We start from the raw sequence: 16,358 nt of genomic DNA, 5'->3' as shown, positions 1-16,358 counted from the left end.
TTGCATCCAGGAGTTATGTTGCATCCAGGGATATAAGGGATTTATGAACGAAAAATATTTATCATTGCTACAATTGTACAGAGACATTATTATTTATTAATTTATTCTATTGGGAAATGCAGATTTAAGTGTTGGGTACCAATTATCTGGTATCCATAACAAAGAAACTAAGCTATTTAAAAAAAAATGTACATGTATATGTTTACTAAAGCCTGCTTAAAATCTATTTCTTCCTTTATAATTACTAGACTAAGTGGGACCCGTTGGGTCCCATGTTCACACGGGAGGGCTGGTCCCTCAACGCAATATTCCACCTCTCCACCAATTCCCTAATTGGTGGCCAGTTGGTGGGGCAGGAGCTTTCTGGAGCGCTAGTATGGGTGTTGTGGACCGAAGTGACTGGTTTCCAGAGGGCTAGTATGGACATTGTGGGCCGAATGGATTATTGGGCTGACAGCTCAGTCACTCGGGCCTGGTGGGCTGACAGCTCAGTCACTCGGGGCTGGTGCACTGGCTGTTCACTCATTCACTGATGGTGGGCTGGCAGTTGACTGATTCATGGCTGTTGGGCTGGCAGTTGACTCATGGCTGGTGGGCTGCCAATTGATTGACTCATGGCTGGTGGGCCGGCAGTTGATTAACTCACGTCTGGTGGGCTGGCAGTTCACTCATGGTTATTCCTTGAAATTCCATTTCAAGCAGAGTGCAGGCCACCAAATTCAAAAGTAATTTCATACCATTGCAAGCAGAGTGCAGGCCATCAAATTCAAAAGTAATTTCATACCATTGCAAGCAGAGTGCAGGCCATCAAATTCAAATGGAATTTCATTCCATTTCAAGCAGAGTGCAGGCCACCAAATTAATTTCATTTCAAGCAGAGTTCAGTTCACTCATGGAGTAGACTCACAGTTCTGGGCTCAATGCTCACTCACAGCCTTCCAGGGTGACTGACTCGCGTCCGGCCTCCGTGGCTTTATACTCCTGGCCCCCTTGGAAGGGGCGTTACCTTCATCATGGTGATTGACAGGCGAGAGGACCAATCAATTTCTCAAGATTGTTTAAACATTCATAACTTTCTTATTTTTCATCGCTCTGAGAAATCCTCAGGGCTGCCTCACCGGAGGAGGACTGTGAGTAAGATGGCCAAGAATCATAGCGATCTAGGGTAGCGTTTTTTCTAAAATCAATATACAGCGCAGACAGGAAGTGGTCAAGATGAGACTTTTAGTTTATATCGATTTCATCTACATGCTGGACACTTCATTGTACAATGGAGAACATTATAGATGATTTAATTACAAGACCAAAGGAACTTTCTTCACTGGTTAGAAAACATCTGTTGGGATTCAGGTTCATCCATTTGACTATTGTTACAGCACACAAATTTTATGCTGCCACTTTATTAACCTGATATATTTGAATGGCCAGAGAAACAAAAAACGGCAAATGCTAGAAGATGAAATGCTGGCCTAACGCAGCAGGTCAGGCAGCATCTTTGGAGGTGTGGAAGAAATTAATTTAGAGGGAAATAAAAAGAAAAACAAAAAGTTACAGACTTCGCAGGTTTACTTTAAGAGACTTTATTGCATGATATCATGGAGAGATGGCGGCAGTAAACTGCTCACCAGTTCTCTGACTTCCATGCACAATTAGCCAACAGTTATATTGTGAAGTAAATAACTTTAGTTTACTTTTGTTTGATACTATTCTACAAAAACATTCTATCACCACATGGGTTCCAATTATTTAATTAGTCATAACATACTGTTCACTTATGTTAATCTTATTCAACCACAGATGGTTAATACAAATCAAACGCAAAACAAGGGAATCTTTACATTATTGTATCTCATCTTTCAAGTGGCCCACGTCACCATCCCCATTCCGAGCCGATCATCAGCGTCCCATTTACTGAACTGTATCTACGCTACTAGCGGTAGGGGGCGATCCACTGTAACTTCTCAGAAATGTAAACAAACTTTGTTATCTCTCCCATTTTCATGTTTACATTTACCATCCACAATTTGTCACATTCCTAGAGTGGAGGTAATATGTCTAATCTTACTTTGTTAATTCTCAAGAACCTCTTCTATTGGTCAAGCAAAAGTTGGCAATTGTCACATCCAAAACACCCTTTTGTTACCTTGTTCAATTCCAATTAAATAAAGAAGGATATTAATTTTTCTTCCACAGTTCAACATGCATGTCATGTACAGTCTTTCCGCTGACTGGATAGCATACAACAAAGTTTTGCATTGCACCTCAGTTACATAAATTAAACTAAACTAAGTTTAAACTAAACTAGACAGGCCAGCAATTTCTATCAATCAGCACTACAATCTCATGGTCAGATTCTGTAGCTGTGCCTCTATCACAAACTTCATTACCATTTCTCAGAGCTTACCACACCATCATGTTTACATCCATGGGAGACGCATCATCAAAAGACATTGAGCTACACCCAATAATACACAGGATATAGCAATATATAATCAGAGCCAAAGTGGGGGCACAAACACAGTTCTGATCGGTTACATTCCAGAAGGCATAGGTCACTGAAAATGGCAGCAAAAGTAGATAGGGTGGTTAAGAACAATGATCTTATAGCGGAGCTATAAGATCTTTGGTTAAGAAGGTGAAGCTTACTTTCATTGTTAGGTGCATTGAACTAAGAACTTTATTGTTCCATTTCGTTACATAGGACACACTTGGAGTATTGCATACAGTTCCAGTTGCCCCAGTATAGGAAATAAGTGAAGGTTTTCAACAGGGTGCAGAAGTGGTTTAGCAGGATGCTGCTTGGATTAGAAGGTTTCAGCTACAGGGAGAAGTCGGATAGACTTGGATTGGTTTCCCTGGAACGTCGGAGGTTGTGAGGAGACTTGATAGAAGTATATAAAATTATGAGAGGCATAGATAGGGTAGACGGTCAGAACCTTTATCCCAGGCTGGAAATGTTCAACACGAGAGGGCATAGCTATAATGTGAGAGGGAGAAAGTTTAATGGAGATGTGTGGGGCAGGTTTTTTACACAGAGTGCTGGAGGCCTGGAATGCATTGCCTGGGATGGTGTTGGGAGCTGATACGATAGTAGAATTTAGGAGACTTTTTGATAGATACATGGAAATGCAGGGAGTAGAAGAATACGGATCATTTATAGGCAAAATAGATCAGTTTAACGGCATCATGTTCAGCACAAATATTGTGGGGTGAAGGCCTATTCCAGTGCGGTACTATGTTCGATGTGCTAAGGCAGGGTGCTGTTGTTAAGTGAGCGGCCATTTCCGAGTCTATAGCTCAAAGAGACATAAAGATGTTTGAACTTGGCAGTGTGAAGCAATTGACTTTGTTATTTTAAAAACCAGAACCTCAAATCAGGCACTAAAGTCGTGGCCTACCAAGAAGTATTTATGTCCGGCTTCCTTTGTATTTCTGAATTAATGACAACTTACAATGGGCAACTTAAACCAAAGGAGAAGCCACAACAATGCTTTCTCCATAGAATCCTTCAAATGGAGTGGCAGATGGGGTAAATAATGTCAGCATCCACTCCCAGGCCAACAATTGCTTAGCTGAATTGGAGCATGCACCAAACTGGCCAATGCCAAAAGTGGTGTGAGTTTTAAACACATTTCCACTCCAGTTGGAATGCAATGGATATGAGTTCCTTTGTTACTGAACTTGTCCTGGAAGCCTTCTCAATGCTGATGGTTGATACGGTATAGTCCAAATTGATTTCTAGGTATTTAATTGTGTGAGAACGTTCAAATATCTGGTTACAGACAGGGATCATGTCATCTATCCATGTCCTCCAGAAATGCTGCTTGACCTGCTGAGTTACTCCAGTGCCTTGTTCTCTTTTGTAAATCCGCATTTGCAGTTCCTTGTATCAACAAGGGGTAGTATGCGATCTTTTATAATATCACTCATGCTCTTAATTTCATTAGCCAAGAACTGCGGAACACTCTCCTCAAATTTGGCTTTTCTTCAAGGTTTGTCTCCATATTACAGTGCATTCAGAAAGTATTCAGACCCCTTCAATTTTTCCACATTTTGTTATGTTACAGCCTTATTTTAAAATGGATTAAATTATTTTTTTTAATCATCAATCTAAACACAATATCCCAGAATGAAGAAGCGAAAACAGGTGTTTAGAAATTTTTGCAAAGTAATTAAAAATAAATAACTGAAATATCATATTTACATAAGTATTCAGACGCTTTGCTATGATACTCAAGATTGAGCATAGTTCATCCTGTTTCCATTGATTATCCTTGAGAAGTTTCTACAACTTGATTGGAGTCCACCAGTGATAAATTAAATTGATTTGACACACCTGACTATATAAGGTCCCACAGTTAACAGTGCATGTCGGTGCAAAAACCAAGCCATGAAGACAAAGGCATTGTGCGTAGACCTCCGACACAGGATTGTGTCGAGACACAGATCTGGGGAAGGGTATAAAACAATTTCTGCAGCATTGCAGGTCCTGAAGAGCACAGTGGTCTCCGTCACTCCTAAATGGAAGAACTTTGGAACCACCAGGACTCTTCATAGAGCTGGCCGCCCGACCAAACTGAGCAATTGGTGGAGAAGGGCCTTGGTCAGGGAGGTGACCAAGAACCTGACGGTAACTCTGACAAAGCTTCAGAGTTTCTCTGTGGAGATCGGAGAACCTACCAGAAGGACAACTATATCTGCAGCACTCCACTAATCAGGCCATCATGGTAGAGTGACTAGACAGTAGCCACTCCTCAGTAAAAGGCACATGACAGCCCATTTTTTTCCAAAAGGCTCCTAAATGGCTCTCAGACCATGAGAAACAAGATTCTCTGGTCTGATGAATCCAAGATTGAACTCTTTGGTATGGAGGAAACCAGGCACCGCTCATTACTGGCCAATACCATATCTACGGTGATGCATGGTGGTGGCAGCATCATGCTGTCGTGATATTTTTCAGCAGTAGGAACCGGGAGACTAATCAGGATCGAGGGAAAGATGAATGGAGCAAAGTACAGAGGGAACCTTGATGAAAACTTGCTCCAGAGCATTCTGGACCTCACACTGGGGTGGAGGTTCAGCTTCCAATGACCCTAAGCATACACACGACAACGCAGGAGTGGCTTTGTGACAAGTCTGTGAGTCCTTGAGTGCTCAGCGAGAGCCCAGGCTTGAACCCGATCAAACATCTGTGGAGGGACCTGAAAATAGCTGTGCATCGATGCTCCTCATCCAACCTGACATAGCTTGAGAGGATCTGCAGAGAAGAATGGGAAAAATTACCCAAATACAGGTATGCCAAGCTTGCAGAGTCATACCTGAGAAGACTTGAGGCAATAATCGCTGCCAAAGGTGCCTCAACAAAGTACTGAGTAAAGGGTCTGAAAACTTATGTTAAAGTGATATTTTGGTTATTTGTTTTTAATTATTTGCAAAAATTTCTAAACACCTCTTTTTGCTTTTTTTATGGTGAGGTATTGTGTGTAGATTGATGATAAAAAATGAATTTAATCCATTTCAAAATAAGGCTGTAATGTAACAAAATGTGGAACTAGTGAAGAGCTCTGAATACTTTCTGAATGCACTGTATATTTGCTTTGCCATGGTTTGCAAGCCATTATCCTGACTAAGGCAGAAAAAGCCAATCTTAGTGGAAACCAAACACTTTTCTATTTCTTTCCCACAGCAATACTAGAATAGAATTGAATAGGCCTTTTATTGCCATTCAAACTGCTTGGTTTGAACAAAATTGCATTTTCTACAGTCTTAACATTACAAAAACCCCCAAGACCTACACTTGTGGTGGAAGGCAAAAGTTTTATCTCTTCCCCATGTTCTTCTCCCGCGGTCCAGCAGTCCAACTGCAACGTTGAGGCGACTGGGGCTCACGATGTTTAACACCCCCGGCGGGCAATGTTAAGTCCCGCGGCCATTTAAGCCACGCCGGGTGATGTTAGTCCCTGCTCTGAGACCTTTAAACCCTGTGATTCCAGCGGGAGAGGTTGCCGTTGCGGGAGCTCCGAAAAGCAGTTTCCCACCAGGGACCTGCGAGCTCCCGATGTTCCTGTCCACCAGGCCTGCGGCCAGAGCCTCCGAAGCTCTGAAGTTGGGCCACCACAGTTCTTCCCGTTCCGAAGTCGGCCAGCTCCGCGAGGGCGAGTCCGCAGGCTTTGCGACTGGAGCCCTCAGGTTGGTGCTGGCCGGAAGCCGCCGCCGGCTCCATGAGGTTAGGCCCAACGACATCAGGGACCCAACAGGGAAAAAGTTGAGTACCCGTACAGGGAAGAGATTAACGTTTCCCCCCATCCCCCACATATACACAGCTAAAAAATAATGAAAACCAGAATCAAAAACATACATTTAACGAGACAAAATTTTGTAGTTGAGCCGCTGCCGTTAGGCGCTGCCACACTCCACTGTACCTAATACTGTACCTAATTTCCGAAAAGTTTCCAGCTGGAATGGAGCTCATCTACCAGGTTAATGGGAAACTGTTCAATCTTTATCACCTCCATATTAGAACCACATGAGTAGTTGAGTTGCAGTGTGCAGATAATTGGACGCCAAGGTTCAAGCCTTTATGAACATGTTTACAGAAGCATACAAGAATGTTGCCCTCACCTTCAACATCTGTAAAACAAAGGTTCTCCACCAAACCTGCCTACTTGCTATTGAGGGAGTGCAACGTAGATTGCTATTGAGGCAGTGTAGCGCAAGTGCACAAGGTTAATTCCCGGGATGGCGGGACTGAGAGAATGGAGCGGCTGGGCTTGTATACTCTGGAGTTTAGAAGGATGAGAGAGATCTTTTTGAAACGTATAAGATTATTAAGGGTTTGGACACGCTAGAGGCAGGAACCATGTTCCCGATGTTGGGGAAGTCCAGAAGCAGGGGCCACAGTTTAAGAATAAGGGGTAAGGCATTTTGAATGGAGATGAGGAACGTTTTCACACAGAGAGTGGTGAGTCTGTGGAATTCTCTGCCTCTGAGGGTGGTGGAGGCCTGTTCTCCGGATACTTTCAAGAGAGAGCTAGATAGGGCTCTTGAAGATAGTGGAGTCGGGGGATTTGGGGAGAAGACAGGAAAGTGGTACTGGTTGTGGATGATCAGCCATGATCACATTGAATGGTGGTGCTGGTTTGAAGGGCCGAATGGCCTACTCCTGCATCTATTGTCTATTGTCTACTGTGCAATATGGCTTTTGCCATTTAAGAATTGCCTACAGGGGCGATAATGCTGTCTCTGGAAAAATATCCAAATTCACTGGTAGAGTAACCAAACTATTATCAGCGTTCTCTGACACATCAGTATTCCCCACATTGAGGCACTGATTACATTCAGGACTTTATTTGTCTCATGTACCGAGGTACAGTGAAATTAATTTTGTGTGCAGTTCAGCACAAGTATCACTATACACGAGCACTAAGATGCATATTAGATAAGCATCTCACATACAGTATGTGTATAGCACACTGAGCCAGTAGGGCAGAGTCACCAGTTTGGCACCAGGGCAGGTCATGTCACTCGCCTTCCAGACATTGGGTTCTCAAGACTGACACTCACTTCTGAGCCCGTTCGTGGAAGTGAGTACCATGGGAGAAAGTTGAACAGATTCAAGAATGTGAACAAAATCTCCTTGAATCAATGCATTCAAACGGAAGAAGATCTGTTTGGAATTGTAAGGGATGTTTTTTCTTATCAATTTAATTTGACCAGCGTGTTGCATCGTATTTAAGGTGCAGCATTATTTATGGAAAGCCCTTGATGTCTCTGTCAATTGTTAGAGTGATAACCAGTTTACCACTGGTAATGTGATTTCCCCATTTATTTCCATGTTATACAATGTTGAAGGGATATCCCTTGCTGACTGCTTTTCTATTTATTTTCTGAACAGTTTGGAGGCTATGTGTCAGTTTGAATGGTTTGGCAAGTACTTGACATTACAGAAATCGGATCTCCTACAGTTAAAGCTGCTCAACCTCTTATTGGGTAAAGTATCATTATAATTTTCTGCAAGTTTCATACTTATCATATGAAAAAATGTAAATTATTATAACAGGGGATAGCTATATATTAATAAAGATAAAAGTATTAAATATAAATATAAAAGGATACATTATATGCTTTACCAGATTAGGAATGTATATAGTTAGCAATATCTGAAAATGTACAATTGGAATGCTCTTTGCCATGCCCCAAAAGCATGGCGAAGAACAGGGGGAGTGGTGATCCCCAAGGAAAAAGATGCCTCAAACATCGACCAATTCCGACAAATCAATCTCTTGAATGTTGAAGGGAAGATCTTCTATAGCATTGCTGCACAAAGGAAACCTACCTGAAACAGAACAACCTGATTGATATGTCGGTACAGAAAGCTGGTATACCAGGCTTCTCTGGATGCTTAGAGCACACAAGCATGATATGGCATTAAATCTAGTCTGCAAAAAGGGAAGAGATCTATCTGCAAGTCTTATTTCTGGACCTAGCCAATGCTTTTGGATCTGTTGCCCATTCTCTCCTCTGGATAACCTTCGAGTTCTTCCATGTGTCAAAGACCATTACAAACTACTTCCATGACTTGCAATTCTGTATTACAACAACAGAATACACAACATCATGGCAATCACTGGAAGTGGGAATAATGGCAGGTTGCACCATCTCCCCGCTAGCCTTCACGATGGTGATGGTAGTGATCATCCGAGCTTCCAAGTGGGTCATAGGAGGAGAGCGGCTGCAGTCTGGGCAGCAGCTACCTCCCATTCGTGCCTACGTGGATGACATGACCACCCTGACCTCAACCATTGCATGTACCAAGCGCCTGCTGGAAAAGCTTCATCCGAACATAACATGGGCTCGGATGAAGTTGAAACCCAGCAATTCCAGGAGCATATCCATCATCAGAGGAAAAATCGTAGGCAAGCGATTCCACATTGATGATGGTGTCAGAGCTGCCAGTCAAGGGTTTAGAATGGTGGTACAATGCAAGCCTCAAAGACTCAGACCAGTGTGGCCAACTGAGGGAAAAAACGATCAAATGCCTCGCTAGCATAGAGAAGACCTTGCTTCCTGGTAAGCTGAAACTGTGGTATCTGCAGTTTGGATTGCTCCCCCGTCTGATGTGGCCTCTGATGGCCTACGAGGTCCCCATCACCAAAGTCGAGAAGCTGGAGAGGACAGTCAGTTCATACATTAAGAAGTGGCTTGGCCTCCCGCGTTGCCTCAACAATATTGGTTTGTATGGACACAGTGCTCTGGAACTGCCTGTCTCTAGCCTCACAGAAGAATACAAATTCGCCAAAGTGAAGCTGGACATGACCCTGATCGAGTCTCAAGATGATGCGGTACGAGCGGCTGCTCCCAGATTGGCAACAGGGAGGATGTGGTCCCAATCGGAGGCTGTACAGCAAGCAAAATCTGCTCTCAGGCATGGAGACGTTGTCGGACAGGTGCAGCAGGGAAGAGGTGGGATTGGACTCGGGACAAGTCGACCCAAATGGCACAAGGCAACATCCACCCAGAGAAGAAAGCTGGTGGTTGCTGAGGTCCATCAGCAAGAGGAGGCAGAGAGATGTGCAACGGCAGTCTCGCAGTCCAAACAGGGCCAGTGGACTACCTGGGAAAACATGGAGCATTGTAAGCTTACCTAGAGAGATCTGTGGGAGATGGAAGGAAGCCATCTTAGCTTCATCATCAGAGCCACCTACGATGTTCTTCCCACACCCAAGAACCTAAACCAGTGGTTTGGAGAAGATCCATCAAGTTCTCTCTGCCATACCACAGTACCATTAGGGCACATCGTCACTGACTGCAAAACCACTTTCACAAGGCCGCTAAACCTGGAGGCACAATCAGGTCCAGGGACAACTGGCGATTACCTTGGAAGGAAGGAGAACTACTACCAATGCCCTCCCTCCCCGAACGCCTGGTTTCTCGAACACCACCTCCTTTGTAAAGGCAGGACAGCTTCCAGAGAAGCCACTTGCAAGAAAGGAACCGACCCTCCTGGACACTGCCCGGGACTGGAAAATGCAGGCTGATCTAGACCAGAAGCTCATCTGTCCACCAGACATCACAATTAATCTCAGGCCGGATCTGATCTTGTGGTCAACCTCACAGAAGCCCCTGTACATCGTGGAGTTAACTGTGCCTTGGGAGGCTGCATGAAGGCAAATGTCTGAAGTATTCAGACCTAGCAGCTGAGGCAGAACAATGCGGCTGGCGTACTCGGGTGCTCCCTGTGGAGGATGGTTGTAGAGGGTTTGTATCCATGTCAACAACCAGACTCCTGAAGGGAATGGGAGTTCGAGGACAGGCCGTCCAGCAAGCCATCAGATCGCTGTCGGAGGCTGCTGAGCGAAGCAGCAACTGGCTGTGGCTGAAGAGGAAGGACTCCAACTGGGCTGCAAAATGACCAGCAAGAGGAGTAAAACAGAGGGGAGCGCACCTGGGATGCCAGGTGTTGCTGTTGAGTCCACTGGAGGTGTCGTGGGCCTATAAACAAAACACCAAGGAAGGAGGATGATGACCCCAATGAAGTTTTTACCCATACCCCCCTCAAGATAGTAAGAAGGTGCCAATTATAGTAGGGATTGTAATATAAAGTCCTATAAACCCAACCTTGTTTGGAGGTTAGGTATTTAACATGTAAAGGGCTGCAATAAATTGTTGGATTGTGAAGCACCAAATCAGTTTTGCTGTTGCAACTAAGAATTTTATTGCTCCATTTTGGTACAAATGACAATAAAAGACTCTTGGCTCTCTTAGAGTCATAGAGTGATAGAGCAGGGAAACTGGCCCTTCTGCCCAACTTGCCCATGCTGGCCAACATGTTCCATTTACACTATAGTCACACCCAAAGATCTTATAGCGAAGCAAGATAGGCTACTCCTGCTAAATGCAATGCATTTACGGGAGGGGATCCATTTTCCATTTTAGCAACCTTACTAACCCGACCCCCGACTCGCACTGTATCAATGTTGCGGGGCAATACATAAATCTGTCATTCAAACTTCTTGTCAAGAATAAAATTTGATTCTGGTAATTGTCTTTTTTTAATGCTTTTTAAATCATTTCTTTTTAAATGCACATGTTTGAGTCCGACCCGACTGCCTCATAGGGTTGTCTCCATAATTCTGTTGATTCTTGTTAGCTACATGAAAATCCATACACACCAGCACCAATAATGAACTTTCACTAGATTAAATATTAAATCTTGTCTTCACTCTTCACCTTAATCCTTTCCCCCGTCCTCTGGTTCTCAATTCCCTCTACCCTGGGCAAGAGACTCTGTGCATCAACCCAATCTATTCCTCATGATTTTATACACCTTAATGAGATTGCCCCTCATCCTCCTGCACTCTAAGGAATAGTTTCTTAGCCTGCTCAATCTCTCCCTATAGGTCAGACCCCATCCTTGTGCCCCGGGCCCCGCATCCTTCTCTGCTACCCAATCTTTCCGGAGCAAGAAGGACAAGAATCGGAGTCAGGTTCCTATAATCCTGGTTATGAGGACTCCCTTTTGCTTAACCATTTTTTCCTCATGCCTGCTTATTTCAAGTTATACATGGTTGCAATAGTCCCTGCCTCAACTGTCTGTTGGATACATTCACCTTAATCCTTTGTCCTCTGGTTCTCATAAGAGACTCTGTGCATCAACCCAATCTATTCCTCATTTCCTGTCTCTGTACCTTTTCCAGCTTGACAATATCTTTCCTATAATCTGGTTATAGGACTCTCTTAACTTTTTACCTTATTGCTTATCAAGTTGTGGGCATGTTGGATACATTATAATACATTTTCCTGTCCATCATTTTCTTATCTTCATATTTTCATATCAAATCTTCAAGAATAAAATCAGATTTTGATTGTGGAAAAAAGCATCAATATTACTTAACATTTGTCTATTATTAATTCTGGCATTTTTCAATGAATTGTTTACGGCGAGCACTGCAGGCCTATTTTTAGTAAAACCATATCTAGACAATCACTTTTGAAATCATCTGTACTTTTTACTTTTCTTGTATTGGTTCAAATTGAGCTACTGCAAGAAGGCCCAGCTGTGGATGTCTGGAATTGCTATTTATACAGAAGAATTCGTAAGAAAACAAGTGTAATGTTGCCTTCATCCAGGTTTATTCCTTTACAGAAAAAAGGTACTTTGTTAATGATGTCATCTGTATACAGAAAGAATGTCAAAAGGAGTTTGGAAGTCATCAAATCCATATAATGACTGAGTTATTCACTTTCATGGCTGAATTTAATGAGGTTAGTCATTACATTATGTCACATTTACTTTCTGCCTTATTATTTTATGGCTTGGATCCTTGAAGGATAAATAGAGAGTTTAAGAGAGAGTTAGATAGAGCTGGAGGGGCTAGTGGAGTCAAGGGATATAGGGAGAAGGCAGGCACGGGTTATTGATAGGGGACGATCAGCCATGATCACAATGAATAGCAGTGCTGGCTCAAAGGGCTGAATGGCCTCCTCCTGCACCTATTTTCTATGTTTCTATAAAATACCATTTTCTTAGAAATTGTTTTAAGAAAAACTGAAATTAAAAAAGCTGAAAATAGTCCAGTCAAGGTTTTGGCTTTACACATTTAGGGTGAAGTAAGTGTTAGAATATTTCAGCAAATTATTTCAGTGAAAAACTGTTACGAGAAATATTGCAATTACAGGGAACCTTGCTTAATTTACTGACCACATCCATTTATTTAAAAGAATTATGTTTGGGATTATTTCTGCGCAGTTTGTGACTTGGAACATTCATTGCACTATATCCCACTGTATGTGATTTTCATAATGTACATCGTATATATGGGTGTTTCTGTAAATAAGGGTACCAACCTGTGACATGGATGGCCAAATTTGAAAGTTATTAAATTATAACCAAAATACCACATCATTAAAAATGAGCCTACTTTTGAGCTAATTTGTGATCAAAATCAAGCAAAATTTGACCAAAATAAAAAAAAGAGAATCTTTATTTATTTATATGTTTTTAATATATACATAAACGAGAAACAATATAGTGACCTTTCATTAAATTTGACGTTAATTTACTCTAAATTTGCCCAGATCTAAAAGCATCTGTGTAGAGCATACTTTCAACGAGACATGGCATTATTTGGGACCAGATTACTTTTGATTCCCTTCGCTACAATGCAGACATTTTACAACACCATAGCAACAAGCAATGAAAGTTTAACGGAATTTAAACAATTCTACTGAAAACAAATAGCAGCATTTACGAGAAAAGAACGAAAAAGTGCAAAAAGATATTTACTAACCAATGATTCCAAGCAAAACAAAAAGCGTGAACAGTGTTATTCAGAGCAGAGTGCCCACAACATGACCACTGGGACACTGTCTCTTATACTTATTTCTAAGCTCCCTTACCAAATGTCGGCACGTAACCCACCGCAAGGCCCATAGTCCAGGTCGGGGTCATTACAACCGCATTTGAATTTTTTTAAAATTGCGCGAGTGCAAAAATAAGTTATCGCATTGAGGGAGATGACGTCAAAAATCGGGAGGGACTTCAGAATGAGACATCGCTAAATATGTGATAGATTTTTATTTCATGATTTTAAGTTCTATTCATTATTAAGTATTATTAAGCTTAAACACAAAATATAAACAATAAATATAAAAACGGTTACTCTGCTTTTAATTCATACATTTCACACGTGACCAATTGGACACTGCTGCTCACATTGTGCTGCAAAAACCTGGGGCATCAGAAAACCATCTAATCAGGTGATAAATGATAAAAATCATAACCATAATCAGAATTTGGCTTGTATAGAGTCATTTAATTGCAAAATAAATGTAATCTTTCTGGTATAAATTAGCCGAAGGATTTGATGAAATCCTGCATAAACAAAATGTCACAAAAAAAGACAAGAAAGAACAGGGACATATCTGCTATTTTTCTTTGTAAAATCAGATTTATTTATTTTTGCTATAACCATGATCTATACAATTTAAACTACAGGATATGAAGCAATGGGAATATTACATAAAAAAACAGGCAAATAACCTGGAAATTTCACAACTGTGCTGTATTTACAGAAACACCCATACGTATAATACAGTTGAGAGCTATTTCAGCCACTAAAAATATTTATTAACCAAAAGAAAAGTAACATAGAAATATGGAAACATAGAAAATAGGTGCAGGAGTAGGCCTTTCGGCCCATTGAAGGCTGCATGTGGCAGGGCAGAAGGCTAAGACTTCCTTGACACATCTGGATGGAAGTTGGGAAAATCAACCTCTATTCCTTTAATATAATAAGTGCATGAATAGTCCTCCATTTTACTGCCAGGTTTCCTTGAGTCAATAGATTCCCAGAGAATAGTTGTTACATTTAAATTGTGATTCAAATGCCACAAATAATCAAACCGGATTTTAATGTTTAACTTCTCTAAAGCTGACAAACACACTGCAATTAGAAACTAGTTTGCATTTTAGCAACAGGATAAACTGGATGACAGTCAGATGGCACTGTGAATGCACCTGACAGCCAGAGGAGATAGGGAGTGAGAAATTGGGGTTGTGAGTTTGTGAGAAATTGGCCATTACAAGAGGTTAGGAATAGTGTTTGGGGTTTGAGATCTAAGAGGTATTATTGTGGAATGAAGGATGGTCAGACACTGGGTTGGAGGAGAGGTAGAGGTCTGTGATGAGGGCACTGGTGGGGGTGGGGGTGGAGCTTCCATTGAAGGCTGCATGAGGCAGGTTCATTGGCTAAGACTTCCTTAACACATCTGGATGGAAGTTGGGATAGGCAACCTCTATGGATAATAAGGGCATGAATAGTCCTCCATGGTACTGCCAGTTCAGAGTCAATAGGTGGGAGAATAAGTTGTTACATTTAAAAAGACTTCCAGTTGTATTCGGCACGGACTTTAATGTTTAGGGCTCTAAATGGCAAACACACTGCAATTAGAAACCGTTTGCTGTTGACAATGATAAGTGGTAATTCCTAAAATTAAATTTCTATCAAACTCCATGTAATTCCTTATTTAGTAGAAAATATGATATTTATTCTAGCTGCTCTCTGGATGGACAAATCAGTATCTAAATGAATTAAATGATTTTGTAATCTGTTTTTTCTATCTGATTATGAAAATCCTTATCAGGCATGTGAATGTCATATTAGTACTGACCTGCATATCTTCCGAGGATGTAATTTGTCAAAAACAGTGAAAATATACTGAAAGTAGGAAGCACTAATACTATCAAGAAATGAAATACACAAAATTGTGAAGTAACTCAGCAGGTCAGGCAGCATCCGTGGAGAACATGGATAGGTGAGGTTTTGGGTCACGACCCTTCTTCAGACTGAAAAATTGAAGAAGGGTCCTGACCCAAAATATCACCTACTCATGTTCTCCAAGGACGCTGCATGACCTGCTGAGTTACTCCAGCATTTTGTCTCTTTCCTTGGTAAACCAGTATCTACAGTTCTTGTTTCTGCATAAGAAATGAAATTGTGCTTCCTTCTTTAGTGTATTTTTTTAATGCCGGAGTGTAACCAATTATTTTTGAGCACTGGTAATTTTAAGATTATTGTATCTTTTATTGTGATGATAATCAGGATTGAATTATTTGTCAGTATTATTGGTACTAATTTCGCTTGTATACCAAACATCTTTTATGTAGACTGTACAAGAAGTACTTTCTGCTCCAGTCCCAGAAGGCTGTCTGAACTATATCAATTACCAAAAGCAAATACAAATTGCTGTAAATCAAACACACGAGGCAATGAATGATGCAATGGAAAACTACAACTGCCAATGTGAATCAACTCAATCACTGAATATTCAACTGATCGAAAGGTAAGTTCCATATGCAAGTTGTGATCTTTAGAATTTGAGCAAAGTCATTCAACCTACATAATGCATCATTTCACTTCGAATCAGATGGCTCTGCTGGATTTTCTTACTTGTTATTGAGCTGACCTGCAGCTGCAAACCAGGCACAGGATGTGGAATCTTTATGGGAGGTTTAACAAAGTCATTGCAGTTCTAGCAGATGTACGTTTTACAATGTATCTTGCATTTTACTGTAAGGCACTTGTAAACCAAATGTGTTTTCACAATATTAAATTGAATAAAGGGGATGGATTCCAAACAATCATTTGGAAAATTTGGTATGAATGTAAAATGCCAACAATTTGAGTATCATGCTTGACTGCTGCCCCTACTTACTGGAGAGGACTTGCTCTCAGAGTTTCACTGATGCCATTCTGAAATAAATTACTTAGAAATGTAGCGGGACAGCTCTGACCAACTCCTTTAAAGTTTTTATGCTGTTAATGCTTAATATTTTCTTTGTTTGCTTATCAAGTTTG

The 16,358-nt window shown here is 41.4% G+C and overlaps 1 protein-coding gene across 2 annotated transcripts in view; it reads left to right on the top strand.

Moving 5' to 3' along the window:
* The window catches only part of LOC129710522 (ATP-binding cassette sub-family A member 13-like), a 231,706-nt gene that overhangs the window by 72,359 nt on the left and 142,989 nt on the right, over nucleotides 1-16,358 (top strand). For both annotated transcript variants that reach the window (XM_055657542.1, XM_055657554.1), the window contains exons 18-20: nucleotides 7,895-7,989; nucleotides 12,146-12,264; nucleotides 15,668-15,843. In XM_055657542.1, the coding sequence (XP_055513517.1) occupies nucleotides 7,895-7,989; nucleotides 12,146-12,264; nucleotides 15,668-15,843 (390 nt within the window). The remainder of the gene's footprint in view (nucleotides 1-7,894; nucleotides 7,990-12,145; nucleotides 12,265-15,667; nucleotides 15,844-16,358) is intronic.

The sequence above is a fragment of the Leucoraja erinacea genome, chromosome 2 (assembly GCF_028641065.1).
Source record: "Leucoraja erinacea ecotype New England chromosome 2, Leri_hhj_1, whole genome shotgun sequence".
Classification (NCBI taxonomy): domain Eukaryota; kingdom Metazoa; phylum Chordata; class Chondrichthyes; order Rajiformes; family Rajidae; genus Leucoraja; species Leucoraja erinaceus.
The sequence above is the reverse complement of the archived record's forward strand: the minus strand, read 5'-3'. Positions and strand labels throughout refer to the sequence as shown.